This window comes from Oreochromis niloticus, linkage group LG17 (genome assembly GCF_001858045.2).
Source record: "Oreochromis niloticus isolate F11D_XX linkage group LG17, O_niloticus_UMD_NMBU, whole genome shotgun sequence".
Taxonomy (NCBI): domain Eukaryota; kingdom Metazoa; phylum Chordata; class Actinopteri; order Cichliformes; family Cichlidae; genus Oreochromis; species Oreochromis niloticus.
This window is the reverse complement of record NC_031981.2, coordinates 32,589,035-32,606,881: the sequence shown is the minus strand read 5'-3', so window position 1 is coordinate 32,606,881 and position 17,847 is coordinate 32,589,035. Positions and strand designations below refer to the sequence as shown.

General features: G+C 41.5%; 1 protein-coding gene across 2 annotated transcripts in view; it reads left to right on the top strand.

The window, feature by feature from the left end:
* syde2 (synapse defective 1, Rho GTPase, homolog 2 (C. elegans)) overlaps positions 1-17,847 on the top strand; it is a 48,614-nt gene that overhangs the window by 21,839 nt on the left and 8,928 nt on the right. For both annotated transcript variants that reach the window (XM_003452353.5, XM_025899546.1), the window contains exons 4-5: positions 679-1,814; positions 7,796-7,922. In XM_003452353.5, coding sequence (XP_003452401.2) covers positions 679-1,814; positions 7,796-7,922 — 1,263 coding nt within the window. The remainder of the gene's footprint in view (positions 1-678; positions 1,815-7,795; positions 7,923-17,847) is intronic.

The window sequence follows — 17,847 nt, the reverse complement described above, 5'->3', positions numbered from 1 at the left end:
CAAGGTCAACCCCAAATGGATATCTTCCAGCTTGAATAATGACTGAGTAATTCTACCTCAGCCATGAAGCAGCTGCTGTCTCCGGAAGGACATTTCCCTGCTTTTTTTTTGGGGGGGGGGAGAGTAATGAGATTCCACAAAAATTTCCATCGTGCTTAGTTGAATTAATACAATATATTGCAAAGAGGCCTCAGAAAGATATTAAAATTTTTCATATTACATCCGTTTCAGCAACCCTTTTCATCATAACCGTTAATTATCTTGAACATAGCTTGGGTCTACATATATAGACTGTAGCTGTATTATAAAGTGCTGAAGTGTTTATATGAAGCGTTGCCTCCCAAATGTGTCTGTCACTGGATTACTGGGTTTCATGTAAACCTAATCACTTGATGATGTGCTGTGGGGGTGTAGCACTTTCCTGTAAATTATGGCTCACGCCTTTGATTTTAAATATTTTTTTCCTGTCTATATTTAAGTAAAATTATCCTGGGGAACCAGTGACCTAAAGAATTTGTGACTGATGGTTACCTGTCTATTTCTTTCAGTACTACGCAAACTCTGCACTCTCTATTCCTGCACCTGTATGGTACCAATACAACCTTAATGACTAAATAAACATGAAAATACAAACAAAGAATAATCACATTTTCTCTTGTCCTGTCATTTCCTTTGTAGATTGTCTTGACCTGCCCAACGCCACCAGCTTTTCACCTCCCTCCAGCCCAAACCCGGCCAAGAAGAGCAGCTCAATCAACTGGTCCTTCCCAGACAAGATCAAGTCCCCACGTACCGTCAGGAAGATCTCCATGAAGATGAAGAAACTCCCAGAGCTAAGCCGTAAGCTCAGCGTCAAGGGGACCCAAAACAACAGCAGCAGCAATGGAAGCAGTCAGCTAGAACCGAGGGCCCATTCTCCAAAAGCAAATGGCAGTGGGTCAGAGGTTGTCTTGCAGACTTCAGGGCCTCCTCGGTTAGCTTCATCTGGGGGTGGGCAGGCTAGCCGTAATGTGATCTCACGCTACCACCTTGATAGCAGTGTGTCCACACAGCACAGCTTTTATAAGAAGAAAAGCAGTGGTAGCTCAAAGTCTGCCAGCAAAGGTGGCTACCTCAGCGATGGTGACTCACCAGAGCTGGTAGCCAAATCTGGCAAACATGGGTCTGGAGAGGGGAAGGGAGGAAAAGGCAAGGATACAGAAGGAGGAGGTGGAAACTCCAGAATCAACGGTACAGAGCTGGACATTGATGCTTTCCGTCATTACAGCTTCTCAGAGCAGCCCAAGTGCAGCCAGTACATCTCAGGGCTGATGAGTCTGCATTTTTATGGTGCAGAGGACCTCAAACCCCCACGTATTGACTCTAGAGATGTCTACTGTGCTATCCAGGTGGACTCAGTTAACAAAGCACGAACCGCTCTCCTCACCTGTCGAACGACCTTTTTAGATATGGACCACACCTTCAACATTGAGCTGGAGAATGCCCAACATCTGAAGCTGGTAGTGTTCAGCTGGGAGCCCACACCCAGACGCCACCGCGTTTGCTGCCATGGCACAGTAGTACTGCCTGCTCTCTTCAGAGTGACACGTTCCCACCAGCTGGCGGTAAAGCTGGAGCCACGTGGGGTTATCTATGTCAAGCTGAGTCTGATGGAGCAGTGGCAGAACTCATTGAACGGTGGTCCAGATGGAGACAGGGAGCCACAGGTGTTTGGTGTGGAGGTGTGGCGAGTGGTGGAGAGGGAAAATACAGGGCTGATGGTACCACTTCTTATAAGCAAATGCATCAATGAAATCGAGAAGAGAGGCTGTCAGGTGAGTGTAATTCTGTTCTCGCTTTCCCCAAAGAATTTTTGTCAAAAAATGAGAATAAAAGTACAATATCTCTGTTTTGAAACATGCTTATATATAGTCTAATCCTCTTCTCTAATGAGTCAGATTCATTTTTAAATAAGGCTGGTAATGTCCAATTTCAGAATAATCTTTATAATAGGAGGGAAAGAATGGCTGGAGGAATAATTCCACATCCACAGCATCTCCATGAAATGAGCGCACACCCTGCAGCCATCAGGAAGGCTCAATAACCCGCATGAACTGAATGGACAGAGGAGATGTAGCACACTTAATGATGTCACTGAGTTTCTGGCTTCCTGAGGCAACTGGCTCTTTTATTCAGGGAGAGAGGCTCAGAGTTAAGAGGTTGCTGTAGTCGTAGCAGGAGTGACAGAGGAAATGAGAGTTCATGAGGTCTTTGACACCCAGCATAGAGAGAGCACCGAGAGGAAGAAGCGTTTCTCCTAATTAGAACTGAGACAGCAGCAATAATAACGTCTGACCACTGTTTTTGACTGATCACTCAAGATGGGCATGCAAGGGCCAATGGCAGTGCCTTGCATGCCCCTCTAGAGTGTTCTTGACTGATCACTCTAGAGGGGCATGCAAGGTTCAATAGGCAAACTTTTGGTGCCTGTGCATTATATTAGGCTCTGTCCTCTACCACCTGCAGTAGTACAGCAGTAGTAGTAGTAGCAGCAAACCTACCAATTTATAATAAATTGGAGAAATTCATTCATTTGAGCTCCAGTAAACTGTTTTTTACTCTCCAACTCCAGTAAGCCTGTGGCTTGAAACTTAAGGTTGCATATTAGCAACACGTCTGACAGTCTGACTGGTGGTTGAATTGCACTGATATTTAAACAGGAAGAGAAATACAGTTCTCAATCACCTACAGCTTCGCTTTGGTCTTTTTTTTTTTTACTTTTCACTTTCTGTGAGTCAGACAGTGTTATAGTGCAGTATACACAAATATAAGATGTTAGTCTGATGGTAACTGCTGCCTTCTTCACTCTGTGATATCTGTCTCTGCTTCTCCTTCACTCAGTCTGACAGTGTTTGTCGTCTGTCCCTCGCAGCTGTTTTGCTGCCTTTGTTTCTTTACAAAGATGCAGAGCAGCCTTTGTACATGCTATCAGTCTGAGATCAAGTGTAAGGGCTCCTGCAGGCTGCAGGCAGATAGAGTTCAGGATGAGGATGACACCAGATCCCAGAGGAATTTGCAGGTTGTGTCACCAAAGCACGTATGGCTAGACGTGTAGCATTGCGCCTTTTCAAATGGCTTTATGGAGACTTTCTCTCAAAGTCTCTTAGAATTGTGTGTCCTCTGGGCTTCTGCGAGATGCTGGTTGTTTGTGAGTGTTTTGAAAAGACTGCAACTCATGCTATGTATGGGAGCACTCAGAGTGCTTTTAAGACAGGGATGTGTTTTTAAAAAGAGCTTTTATACATGCCATACATGACTGTAAAAGAGGCACACAGATAGGAGCAGCTATTCAGATGCACGCCTTTATACAGAACAGAAGGGTTTTTTTAAACAGACTTTTCATTTAATCACTGTGACTTCATCTGTCCTTTAAAGGCAGTGCCTTGGAGCTTTCATACATAGATCTTGATTACGTAATTGTTCCATGAAGATTCTTTTCAAAAATTACAGTTTATGTCATCTAGCAGTCATGATATAAGCAACAATCTTACTCATGCTATCTTAACTGGTTATTCAGTTCTTAACTGCTTATTGATTCAGGGTTGTGGAGGCCAATCCCATGAGTGAGAGGCAGGGTGAGACAGATTTTCTGATGCTGTTTTCTGACTTCCATTCTCAATGAATGAATGAATCAACAAGCTCTTTTTTATACTTGACATGACAAGAAAAACCCTTCTACAACTTGAAATTGTAAAAGTATTTTTTTGCTTTAAGTGATTTTATTTTCTCAGTGGATGATGGTAAATTTACACAACAGTCTTTAACTGTGTACTTCCTTAATACTTCCTTCAATCCACACTCGAGGCCCAGAAGCTGGAAATATTAAGACACTTCATTTTGAGAGTAGTGTTGTAATTGTTGTGGCTAAGAGACTTAATTATGAGAGCAGCATAAAGTTTACAACTTCATGTTCTCTCTATGCATGGATATTTTTTCTACGGGCACGCCGGCTTCCTCCCACAGCTCAAAGACATGCATGTTTGGAAAATGAATGTTTCTAAATTGGATTTAGGTGTAAATGTGGGCGAGTGGTGGTTGTGTGTCTCTCTGTGTTAGCCATGTAACAGACTCGTAATCTGTCTAGTATGTACAGCACAATCTGTGATAGGTGAGACAGGCTCTGTCCTTACCATGACCCCAAATTTGACAAGCTGTTGTGAAAGTTTCTGTCTTTTTGTGCTTTAATAATTAGTATTAGTTAGTATTGATTAATACTTTGTCACCCACATGAAATGTCAGTGGGTGTTTTTCACAATTACTTTATATATTTTATAAACTAAAAAATATTACCGATTGCTGACTGCCTGATAAAATAATAAGCATATTAAGTTTTGTCCATGTCATCTCCCATCATGTGTGTATCTTTGTATGTAGAGAATACGCCTACATAAATACCCTAAAGTCAGTTAAATGCACTTTTCTTTCTGTCCTTTTCTTCTTTGTTGTTTAAAATATTAAAGATATTCCTAAACCAAGACCCCCCCCTACATCACCTGGACATCCTCTTTCCTCTGGATCTCATTTTGCTGGGAGATTGCTGTGCTTTATTTCTACATATAGGGTTGGCTAGTGGTGCCTGTTGTGCTGCCCAGAGGCCACAGTTCTTAAGTGCAAGTCCTCTTTTTGCTAACAGCTGTTCCCCGCCTGCACTCAGCTCTGCCTCAAAGAGAGAGGCTTTGCTTTTTTGTTTTTTTGGGGGTTTTTTCTGAATGGACTTGTTGTTCATTGTGCCCAGTGACTTCTGTTTACTCGCGTACAAAGCCAAATCCCTGCCTAATCTGTCCTCCTCGCTCCCTCTCGTGTGAGGTTTAGAAAAACGCTACTGGACTCGACGAGGAGAGTTCACAAATAGCTGCTCTGGTGGGATGGGGGAGACATTATAGCGCTCCTACGCTGGAGCCCGGAAAGGCCGGCGGTGTGTGCGCCAGTGTGTTTTGTGAGGAACCGGACCCAACCCGCCATTCACAGCCCACTGATTTAACACGTTTCCAGGGCAACCACACCAGTTGGTCTGCTATGCCACATACCAGACAGACACATGTAGGAGAAATTATGGTATGTCTGTAGCTGGGCCTAATCCCAGCATAACAAGGAGAGCGCTGGTGCCGAGTTACAAACATCAGATGTCTCAAGTTCCTTTAGGTCACAGTCTGGAGCCTTAGGTAAAGAAACATAAATGCTTTATAGCTTAGTCCTTTCATTTTTAATGCTGAGCTGTCACGTGGGTTTTAGAAGATCTCGGTGTTTATCCATTCATTCATGAGGATGTCAACTCTAAGATCATTTCACTTTGCCAGCTAATTTATGTGTTATGTATTACTGTTAGCTTTCATAAAGAGAGGTCCATGGGCAGGAAAATGGTCCATGTTGTCTCCAGAGTGGGAGGTTAATTTTGCTTTTACGATACTGTGTTTAAGTCTTAACATGCTTTTGCAATTGTCAGTTTTGTGGAAATGATTTATTACAGCAGCAGAATATCATGAGAGACTCATCAGACTCATGACTGTTGCAAATATGTTAGGATAATGTTATGTGGAGTGATGAGTATGCATAGCTCTGGGGTCCACAGGTGCACATATATAGTAGAAGTGTAACTTGTGGTGGAATAAAACCTTTTTAAATCTTATTTTGGTACAAACTCACTAAACCTTTGAAGTGACTTTTATCAGGTTTGACTGATAACTATGATTCTATACATGCAGTGTTTACGTCCTGGTGACCACTAGAGTAAAAGTTTATGAATAGCTTTGTGTAGTAATAACCATTAATTCAGATAGGGTTTTAGAAGTAACTGCCTGGAGGTGTTGCAAAAATGGCTCCAGAGAGGTGAGACTTGCATCTTAAAGTGTTTATGACACAGTCCAGCTCAGGCAGACTGCCTGAACACGCTTCTCTCCTTTTTCATTGCAGTCTATAAAAGATGCAGTTGTCTTACTACAGATGAAAAGTTAATAAGGGAGGAAATGCACATTTAGTCCCTTTATTCCACTCGGGGGTTTTGCAATGACAGCCTTCTTCCTCTGGTTTGACTGTCAATGCATAGTGCTGGAATGAGCAGGGCTATGCTAACTAAGCAGAGGGCCACACACTGGACAGTTAAATTGAAGCATGAGACATAATAGTAACTTATATTGAATCCTTTAAATTTGGTAGGCTAAATGTGGTAAAATAGGATATTGGCCTAAGTCTTCATTTAAAACAAAAAGAACCAAAAACATCAATGAATGGGCTGAATGGAAGGATTTCTAACAGCGATACAAATATTTGGTGATTTAAAAACGAAATAAATCAGAATCAAACCAGATGCCTAACTTTTGAAATGTGTAGTTATTTATTCATTTATATATTTACTTATTCATTTATTTACTCAGATCAGCTTCCTGTGTGTTGCCAAAAATGAAGGTGCTCAGAGCTCTCTCTCATGAACAAATTATGCAACATTAACACGCATAAAATTGTTGAAGGGTGTTTCTCTTCTTTGCTTTTTAAATTCTCATTTGCTGATAGTTCTGCAAATAGTTATTATCTGTCAGTGATGTCGTCCTGATGATGAACTGGTCTAGAATTAGCTCCACTCTCTTTTTACTTGACATACTACCTATTTATTAACAAATGCATTGTCTTATACATGAATACATTAGTTTGTGTTCTAATATGTTTTACTACTACTACTTGTTACCAGTGGGAACAATTGAGATGGCCACCTCTAAATTGATATTTTAGAGTGATCTGAAACATCTTGTAGTTTCTGAAAGTTTGTTTGCATACTCTCTCTATTAAAGTTAGACGGTAAAGACCCACTGCTAAAGATTCATTAGCATAATGCTTTCTTTCATTGAAATTTAGGGGTTGTCGTGTTTTCCTTTTAGGATGCTGCAAGCTGGATTGAGCCCTGGGGCTGTATTTTACCCATTTGTGGTATCGTGGCTAACCATAGCAAACTTTAAATAGATACTGCTGTTGACAACAGAGACTCCGTCGTCTGACTATAAAAGCTGGAACTACAAGCAATAAATGTGCTTTTGCGGTGTTCTGTAAACTCAAGCATTTGACGACTGGACCTTATTAGCTCATGTTGGCTTTTGTTATCAAATTCTAGATTGATAAAGATAGACACAGAGACAGTTGGCTGACTTTTAAGGTGCTGTCTCCAACCATGTTTCAGAGAGTGCCAGTACTTTAGTAGTCATTCATTTCAGATTTATTTGTCTCGCCTACATTTCTCTCATGGCTTTACTGGATAGCAGCCTCTACACACAAACTTGCAGTGTATGCTCAGAATAACTGGAAAAGGAGTGAAAGAATTAAACTATGGATACAGTGGATCCAAAATCACAATATAATAAAAAGTGCATAAAGATGCTAGTGTAAAGTAACTGAAAGTAAAGGGGAAAAGATAATATAGGGAACGTGTTAAGTTTAAGTTAGTCCAGCATTTCTTTGTTACATCAAGTCATCTTCTTGTGTCTTTAAAAAAGTGAGTGCTTATAGTGTTATTAGAAACATATACATTTTTGGTTTTTGGTCAGTTGTTAAATTGAGGCGTCCTTTGCTGGAGATAAAACAGACTGGTGTTTGTGACGTGTGAGTTTTCTGAGAAAGTACTTATGGCTGCCTTCCAGGACGTTATCTGAGTGCAGACGCAGAACTTGATCGATGAGGCTGTAAAAATGTCTACGTCGCTGTCCACTGTTTGACTCTCGAGCAATGCATGTTTATTTGACCTACTTGTGTGTGTGTGTGTTTATGTTACCAGGTGGTGGGTCTCTACCGTCTGTGTGGTTCGGCAGCAGTAAAGAAGGAGCTGCGTGAGGCGTTTGAGAGAGACAGCCACGCTGTGGAGCTGTGCGAAAACACGTATCCAGACATAAACGTCATTACAGGTAAAGTGATCACCAGGAAACAGAGAAGATGCCAACAAGGCATAAGATTACAAAACACACTTAGTTTAATTACAAGGGTGTTATTCAAACCTGACAAATTTTCCAGAGAGCACTGGTGTGTTTTGGTCTGTTTATCTGTAAATTACCTTCTTACTTGTACTTAGCAGGATAGTTACAATGTATGCAGTTTCTAATTAAAAAGAGACTGAAAAGGATTTTCTTTGAAAACCAGTTCTTCAATATTCACGCACAAAAGACAAGTAAAAATCAACAAGTGACCATATTTGGACAGGAATTTCAAATGCTAAGCTATGAGCTAATGCTCGCTTAAATAGTTAGCAAGAATTTGTAGCGTGAATATGTACATTACAAAGACAGTGCTGCCTAACAATGACAAAGAAAGTCTTAATACAATTTAAACAGGCAAATTATAGACAAATTCACAACCCTGCATATTTATGACAAAGCCAAAAATTCACGATAGAGACCAAAACATTTTTTTTTAACGGGACGATGAAACTGTTTATTTCTGCTGTAAAGTTGGGCAATTTAACATTTAATAATTTTCTGTCTGCCTCAAGTGGCCAATAAAGGAATGTCAGTTTTGGCACTACCACAACAGCTTCATTTTTCAGTCCCTTGGGTTGAAACTTAATAACTAAATAAAATGCTCACTTTTCTATGACAAGTTGCAGTTAATATTGAGTAAAATAAGGGTGGAGAAATGACTAAGGACTGGGAAAAACTAACAATGAAGTTAACAGACTGTTAACTGTTAACTGCTTCTGTAGCTGTCATTAAGTAAATAAATACTAACCACAAACCTAAAACTGGCATCTATAATAGGCATTTCATTTAATCATTTGACTTGTACACGACTCCCAGTAAAACATGAAAAATACAATTTATGAGAGTTTTTACTTATGGAACAAAACTAACAAAAACAAATAGTGTGTTAATGTAATGGAGTCCAGCTTCAGTATTGATCCACTGCAATAAATTTACCTGAATGTAGCCATGGCGAATAGGTCAGCACATGTGTATATCTTATAAGAATCTATGTGTGTGTGTGTCAAATCCCTGAGTGTGAGAGGAAAGGGCCACACACACACACACACACAAAGTCAAACAAATCAGATCATTGCACGCGTTCAGACTGTTCTTTCTCAGTTTGTTTTTGTGCTTTGGACCTTGTAGATCACGTCAAACGTGGGGATTTTTATCTTGTTTTTTTAAGTTGTTTGATTGTCCAACAAGCAGAACTGCAAACCTTACATTTCAAATTTAAACGCCATTCAGATTCCTGTCAGCTGAATTTCTTTTCTGCTCCGTTGCTCCCTTGAAATGACAAATGGAAACAGTGAGCACATCTCACAAAAAGAAACCCCAAAAATCAGCTGTGGCATTGAATTGAGTATTACTTCTAAAAGTGTAGCAGATTTGGGGAGACGGGGAGGGGGCGGCAAGTTGTAGAAAATGACATGGTCATGATTTTTTTTTTCTTCCACAAAAGGAGGAAAGGACCATGGAAACCCCTGGGCATTTTAGGGGCTGCTGTTAGTTTTGGGGAGAGGCCCTGTATAGGCGTCGTCCTATCATGCCTGCTTTGATCCACATGCATTTGCATGGCAGGGCAAAGCACACAGTTAACAGTTGAGTGGGTTAGAAAAAAAGGATTGTTGGTTTTTGCTCGCTGCCTAAATTTGCTCTGCCAAGCGAGTTGCCATTGCAGATGGGTCTGAGTGAGTGGAAGAGGACGTAGACAGAAAAAGAGCTGAAGATGAAGGAGTTTATGGTGTATGCTTTAAAAAAAACAGGGATTTCTGGGATATAGTGATCATAAGGTAAGAAACAATAAAAGAAAGGATAAAAAGCACAGCAGAATAGAAAACACACAATAACAGGAATTTTAAAAAGCTGATTGTAGCATTGTTATATTACACACCCTGTTTTCAATAGCCAACATACACGGAATAAAAACATAATTTTAATTCATAGTGGAAGCCTTAAATTAAGCTTGGAGTCAGACAAGAGGCTAATAAGCGAACAGCTAATGGAGCTAAGCGGGCTGGCGCGTCGCACAGCTAATTTAAAAATGGAGGTAGTGAAAAGGATTATGCAGGGGTCAGAGTTCAATCCTAAGCTTGCAAAACATGCTCCGTGCATGGCGCTCCATTGTTTCAAATCACAGTTCTTTGCTTCACAGTATGTTTCACAAAATGCTCACATTTCATTTCATTTAAAAACAGTGTACACTTTATGAGATACACCTAGCTGCTACTGCTAGTAATTGCAGTCATAGATTCAACAAGGTGCTGAAAACATTCCTGATCCATATTGACATGATAGAGTCACACAGTTGCTGCACATCTGTGTTCTCATTCCACCACATCCCAAAGGTGCCCAAAGTGAGGGAAGGAAAATATCCCCTAACCCATCACACCACCACCACCAGCCTGAACCACTGATACGATGCAGGACTGACAGACTGGTCCATGCTTTCGTGTTGTTTATGCCAAATCGTGGCCCTATGAAGCAAATGTTGTGGCAGAAATTGAGATTCATTGGAGCAGGCAACATTTTCCACTGTTCTGATATCTACTTTTACTGAGTCCATCTAAAGTGTCCTGTTCTTAGCTGACATGGGTCGCATCCTGTGTGGTCCTCTGCTGCTGTAGCCCATCTGCTTCAAGGTTCAACGTGCCGTGCGTTCAGAGGTGACCTTGGTTGTAACTAGTGGTTATTTAAGTTACTCCTGCCTCCCTATCAGTCTGGAAGCAGTCTGGCTATCATCCTCTGGCCTCTGACATCAGCATCTATTTTCAGAATTGCTCCTCACTGGATATTTTCTGGACCGTTCTCTTTAAACTCTAAAAAGGCCTCTGAGCACATCCTGATGACGTTCTTCTTCTTTCTTCTTGGTATCCCTTTTGTTAAACAATGAAGGCTTCAGTCAGTGGTTTGACATGATAATGGGGGGGATCGGTGCGCTCTATGGTAGGCCCATATGGTAGCTTTGCTTGAAGCCGCTGTGTGAGCACCTGAACATTTTTTGCCGCACACGTGCTAAATTATGATTAAATCCATATAATAGAAGATTTTGGTCTCAGTGTGGAAACAAAGTCTTGAAAGTCATTTTCTCCTCCACTAACGGACCTGATGTGTCCTCTGCCCTTTTTCGTTCGGAGCACTGGCATTGGATTTTAGTCTGTGGTCTTCAATTTCCCTTGCCTGACTCGACTTTTCCATAGCCTGCTGCTCTAAATTGCCCCCAACCCCCCCAGCACCCCCAACCCTTGCCAGTACTCCGGTGAAGACATGGAAAGTCATTAACAAGTGCCCCCTTTGTTGCCGAACAAACACAGATGGTATTTGGCTCACGCACGGGGGATTAGCTGAACCCTGGGTCGGCCGGGGAGGCAGGCAACCACTTGGTGAAGAGTTTTAGAACGGTGTGGCTGTCAGAATATTTCTTAAACTGCAGGGTAGGATTGAAAACTGGAAGCAGGCGCATCTGTGATGAATCCACGTGTACCGTGTGAACGTGTGGTTCTAGAGTTAGAGCTGGAGTCTGCTCATTTTTGGAAAAGTGAAAAAGTTGAAGCAACAACTGTACATTTTGTGTTACTGCACAAGGCAGTACACAAACACAAATCTCCTCTGGCCCCCCTAGTGGCGTGGGGGCGTGCGGGACAGCAGAGAAGGGGGCAGGACGGAGAACAAACCCCCTGTTTGTTCTCCAGGCGAGGCACTGACTGCAGCACTGACAAGAGGAGCGACCTTCCGCTTTGTTTGAACAAGAGGTCAAAGGTAGAGCCATGCCCCAGTGCATTGTGTCCCTTGTAGTGTTTGGTGGCATATTTGGGACACTGAAATAGTCTGAAGTGAGCAAGGAAAAAAAAACTTCATCAGATTACTTTGAGGTGCTTTAAGTTTTTGTTAATGTTTTTTTTTAAGGCAAGTGTTTGTTTCTGCAGTCTTTATCAGCCAAACATGTAGGTGGAGATGGGAAAGTATATGCAGTGCAGTGCAGATAGTGCTGGTGCAGAGCCATACCAGTCCCCCCCCCCACCTGACAGTTTAAATCTGAGTGAAAAAGACACGCAGCGTACGCCTGTTGTCAGCTTGCTTGTTGTCTGCTTGCTTGCGACCACAGTTCTCATGCATACGTGCATATGTGCATATATGAGAGCCGTGTGTGTCTGTTTGCGTGAAAAAGAGCATCAACAGGGGCTAACACACCGAAGTAAACAAAGCACCGAGTCAAAGCAGGCTAATGATTTACTTGAATGGCCCCATTCTCCTCACGTCAGACAAGCACATGTGCACATGCACGTACACAGTTTTGACCACTTGGCTTTTGAACTGGAAAGAGCCTAAATGTGTGTGCTGCTTTCATGTGTTGCATGTCAGGAAAAACATGAGTTGTTTCACTTCATCGGGCAGCGCTAACGTGTAACAGTCCCGCTGTTGTCGGGTCTTCCTTGCAGTGCAGGGAAGGTCAGAGGGCTCTGCGTGATTTTCTGTAATAATGGCAGCAAAAAGCAAGCCAGGTGGCACCTCCCATCACGTATTGTTTGCAGATGCAGAACATCACAAAACAAACAAAGAAATAAAAGCTTTATTTTAGTGAGATAGGGATAAAAATATATTGCTCATTTTTGCTTCCAGACGGTCTGTTTTCGTGTGATCAAACAAGCTGATTGTGGTTATCTTTGTAAAATTTTCCGTAAAGATTGACGAAGGGGGGTGGAATCTTCACACAGCATTTCTGGTTAATCTGCTGCTGAAATCGGCATGGCTAGGGAAGTGTTAAAGAGAGTGAATGTGTCTTTTGTTTATATACCCTGATCAAATTCAGCTCATACCAGATTTTATATTGAACCTATGCTAGCTCACGGGCACAGGGAGGGCGTTTAATTGCAGGGCAGTTTTATGAGGGTTTAAGAGCATGCTTCCCCCGAGCGCTGTTAAAGTCTAACCCTGCTGAGTAGTATCTGTCAATGTTTTGATCTACCTGAGATCGGAGGGCTGAGATAGTAAGCTATTATCCTTGTTTGGGTATGAGCTGTTTGCCTACTAAGCATCTGCTGGGTGTCTCAGGAATACAGAGTATTTCTGTATTTCTAGTGCCAGGAAGTGTTGAACCTTACATGTTCAGAGAAAATAGTTATGGCAAGAAACAAACTTAAAAAATGTCTCAGTTAACATGTTAAGTTGTCAGAATCATATTTACTGTTATATTTTTATATTCTATATTCATTATTTTTCTATGAAGAGACACATTTTACAGTGTCATAATTAAGTAATAATAATTCCTTAATGTATCATATTCAGTATTTTCAGTCAAAGCTAAGTTGCTTCTAGACTTGGCTCTATGGGGCATGTTTGCCACAAATAATTTCTAACACGCTAAAACATACTTCCTATGCAGTTATGTATAATGCTAACATGCTAAACATTACACTACACTGTATATAAAAGATAGACATAGCTACAATGCTATCACCTGTTGTCGTGGTAGGTTTTTTTATCCCTCATCTGAAACTTTTGAAGAACCAAGGACACTGGACACCAACATAGTAGCAACTCGGCTCTTACAAAGTAACTGCACACTGAAAAATACTCTGTGTTATCAGCAATTTTACTCTAATAAGACTTAAAACTATTGGGCTGAGGCCACAACCTCATCAGGAAAGTGTTTACTGAGGTCATAACCGAAATAAGCCCACTTTGGTTTGTTTTCCCAGCTTGAACATTGGAGTTTAGCATTCGGCTAAGTCAGGGATGGACCTGATTAAGAAGCTGAAGACAGGATTTGTTTTACTTTAAATATACTCAGGCTTTATTTAATATTAAAAACCTTCATTGTGAAAATACTTGAGTTAGAAATCAAGTTAGAAATAATTTTCTCATAGACCTTTATAAGTTCTGACTTACTTGTTTCAGCCAGAGGAGTAGCCCCCTGGTGGCCATTAAAAAGAAAGCAAGTTTATTAATACATTTTCCAGTCTTCTTCATCTTTTAAATACATTGCATGGTGACATGTGGATAAAAAAAAATCAGGAAGTCCCTAAAGTCAACAGTGACCATTAATGTCTTTATCAAAGTTTTGTTCAGTTGTGGCGTCTGGAGCCTATCAGAGCTGTTATAGGACAAGAGACAGGGTACACCCTGCACAGGTCTCCAGTAATGGAGACAGACAGGCAACCATTCTGTCTCACATTCACAACCCTATGTATGTTTTTGGACTATGGGAGGAAGCCATAGCATCTGGAGAAAACCCACACAGACACAGAAAACATGTAAACACAGAAAGGCCACAGACTGGAATCAAACTCTGGACCTTCTTGCTGTAAGGCACCACTGCTAACCACCACACCAAAATCCAGAGAGTCTTCTGAAATTTTTAAGAAGTGTTCTGGATTATTCCTGTAAAACAGTCACAAGTTTCATTATGGTAGCTCAGTCAGTCAGTTTTTTAATTTCTGTGGTAACATACAGAGATAAAAGGAAGCAGTTATTGTCAGCTGTTCGACTGATTTTTGGGGGGGGGCGCTTTTTGATCACTGATTGTTTTTATTTGTGATGTAAAACAGACGATTTAAAATAGATCAGTGTTGTGTTTATGTTGGTGTTGAGTGCCACTGTGCAGATACTAATCACAATGCTAATCATAGACTTTGTACTGTAACACACTAAACTGAGTTTAGATCCTTCCTCCACTCTGTAATCCAATTTATTTCTATATAACTGCAGCAAAGGAAAATAGAAAATGCACGTGTGACACCACCTGAAACTCTGGTGCTGTTAGCTAACACTGAAACATTAGTTTGTCCACATTATTCTGCAGATATGAGCGGATGATGTTCTGACGATGCTATTTAGAAATAGACTGAAAAGTGGTAATCCTAATGCTCCCTTAAAGAGCAGATTTAGGACTTAGTGGGATTATAAAGTGAGCACGTTAAGTTAGGCCCTCTGTTCTTCTTACTGGCCCTAAGGAAGCTCATTGGATTTACTGTGAATCGTACTGTAGTATGCTGTAAATAGAAGAGAAGAGGCAAAAAAAAAACAAGGTGGACAAGAAAAGCAGTGAAGTACGTGTTCCTTTTTATAGCACTTTAATCAGTTGTGTCACTGCTTTGGAAACAGGATAATGGTTGACATAGATACAGTGTCGTCTTATCTGTTGTTCTACCAAGAGCTGCTCCTCTTGCACGCTTTAGAGTCACGGCGTGTTCAAGAATTGTGTCACTCATGAGTTTTCCTAGATTTATTGTCCTATAATCACGCACATACAGCCACATGTTCAATAATTCAAACAACAACCCCAAGCAGTCAAACTGAACTGTTGCCACAGGGAAATGTTCCTTATGGATAAAACTTCCAAAACATGAATGCAACAGAAAAAATCACAATTATTAAAGTTACTTCAGAATTTAAATGTTCCACAAATACCACTGGGTAACACTAAATGTTAAAAGACAGACTTCCACATTGTTATACACTGAGACTACCAAAACTTGGAGAGGTCTTGTGAGGTAGTTTAGTTGCTCTTGAGGGAGAGGATCTCTAGGGGAAAAAAGCCACTCCTGTGACTGGATGTTCTGGTGCTCAGTGTTCTGAAGTGCTGACCAGAGGGCAGCAGATCAAAGAGGCCGAGGTGTGAAAGGTCTGAAATGATTTTTCCAGCTTTTCCAGCCCTTTTTTCCTGCTCTGGAAGAGTACAGGTCCTCGAGGGTCGGTCAGGGAGCACCAGTAATCCTCTCAGCAGCCCGGAGTCTTCTTTGTAGTCGTCTCATCTCTGGTTAAGTGGCTAAGCCAAATAATACAGTTAACTGAAAGATACAAAGCAGACCCAAATACAGCTCAGCAGAACTGGGACAACAGCTCCGTTGACAGGTTGAACTTCCTTAGGACTTTAACTACTGTGCTTCATGTCATACGCCTGTGGAACCTGAAGAACTTAACCGTGGTATTTGTCTGAAGTTTGAAGTTTGACTTACATTTCTGATACATCAAATGGAAGCTTGCACAACCTCCTGTCTTTATGCAGCTTGCTTCAATCTTGGATACGGCTGAGCCCAGCAGTGTCATCCACAAACAACAGGAGCTTAACACAGGAATAAATTGGTTGAGGTGTTTCAGTCTGCACACACTTCCATCTTGACTGTATTTCTCACTTACATGTTTGCTGCTTGGCGAGTTAAAAAGAGTCCAGTAAGGGTTCAGCAATATGCTTAAGGTGGGCCAAAACAGACTACCCACATTAAAAGTCTGTAGCCACCCTGTGATCTTTGGTGTCTTATCAAATATCATATCGTGCTGACAGGCAGGAGATCATCATTGTGGATGGAGTAGCACAGCTGCTTAGAAGTAACTGCAGTGATGGAAAGTGAGGTCAAACTGATTTCTTTGAACTCGATTCTGTGGTGCTCAGCTGAATATGAGGTACGTGAAGAAAATCGGTTGTATATAAGGAAAACATGACCACGCGAAACAGACATGTTTCAACTGCTTATGCTGATGCTGATTGTAGTGAGCCAACATAAAATAAAGAAAACACGCAGCACAAAACCCTTTCTGAGTTTGTCCCAAACAACAACCAAAGAACAAAACAGTAACTCTCAGACACTACAAGAGATACGCCCGTGATATCAATGCAAATGCACCTCATACAGTGAACAGAAGACAGCAGCATATGAGCAGACACTGACACAGCCCACAAGCTGATAGGTTTTTGGCCTCGGCTGCATCTTAGATTTCTGATAAACCCGAACAGAGCGAAGACGTTTCCCGATAAGCATGTTAGCACAAGAAGAGCAGGGATCACTGGCAAAGTTGCCAACAACATGGGGCATGAGATCTCTTACTCTGGCTTCAAAAACATGTTGGAACCCAACAGCTGATAAGTCACTGAAAAACAAGGTCGCAGAGCACCAGCAGATGTAGCTGTACGGATATAAGGGTGCACAGTGTGACGGGAGCAGCAGGAAACATTTGCAGCGGTTTGTCAATGAGCAGTGTAGACTTTAGTGTGTTGCACATCAGAGTCATTGTATTTGTAGCCTCTTTTGCAGACATTTAATCCTGGTTTATAGACAAATGAATGCTTTTGTTACATTAAAATAAAGGATCAGGAATTTATCAGGCTAAATTATTATTATTAGCAGCAAAGGTCTTTAAGAAAATAAAAGTATTTGTCTTGGGCGCCAATATAGCTCACCTGTATTTATCTGGTTATCCTTCATCCTTCATTCCGTTTGCACTATTTGGGAAGCTAACAAATATTGCTAATTGCACAATACCCCCCACCCCCCACCCCAGTCTTTCCTGAAAGCTGATCCAGCTTCATGCACACAAGAGAGCAGACACTCACCACAAAGATCTGTCACACTGCCAGGATCCCTTTTTTTTGTTGTTTTAATTCCCATCTTTGCCCCTCCTCCATTCTCTTTATTTCTGCTTTTGATGAAAAGACATACCAGTGATATTTCAGGGGCTTAGTGGAGACAGACAGCGTGGGTTTCATGTTTTCCCCCAGCTTTTGTCTGAACTTTGAGAGGCTGAAGTCACAGGTGCGAATGCGCCGTCACAGATGCCAGAGCAAACCCCACAACCCCCCGACGCTTCGGGGCTGCCGAGCCACACCCGACTCCATCGGGCCTCTCGGCAGACGCCACGGGATCACACCCGGAAAACACGGGATCGCCCCGGAAAACACGGGATCGCCCTGGAAAACAATGGGACCTGAATCTGCAGCCAAGAGAATGTGGCAGGTTGAGTGCTTTTAAACGAGGAGGAGAAGAAAAGCTTTTTAAATCTCGGTGACAGCGCCTCATTAAGAGATATCATTAGCAATTTGTCAGGTATTAAAAGTCGCCTGCGTATTTATCGGCTAGTGTGAGAAAATGAAACAGCC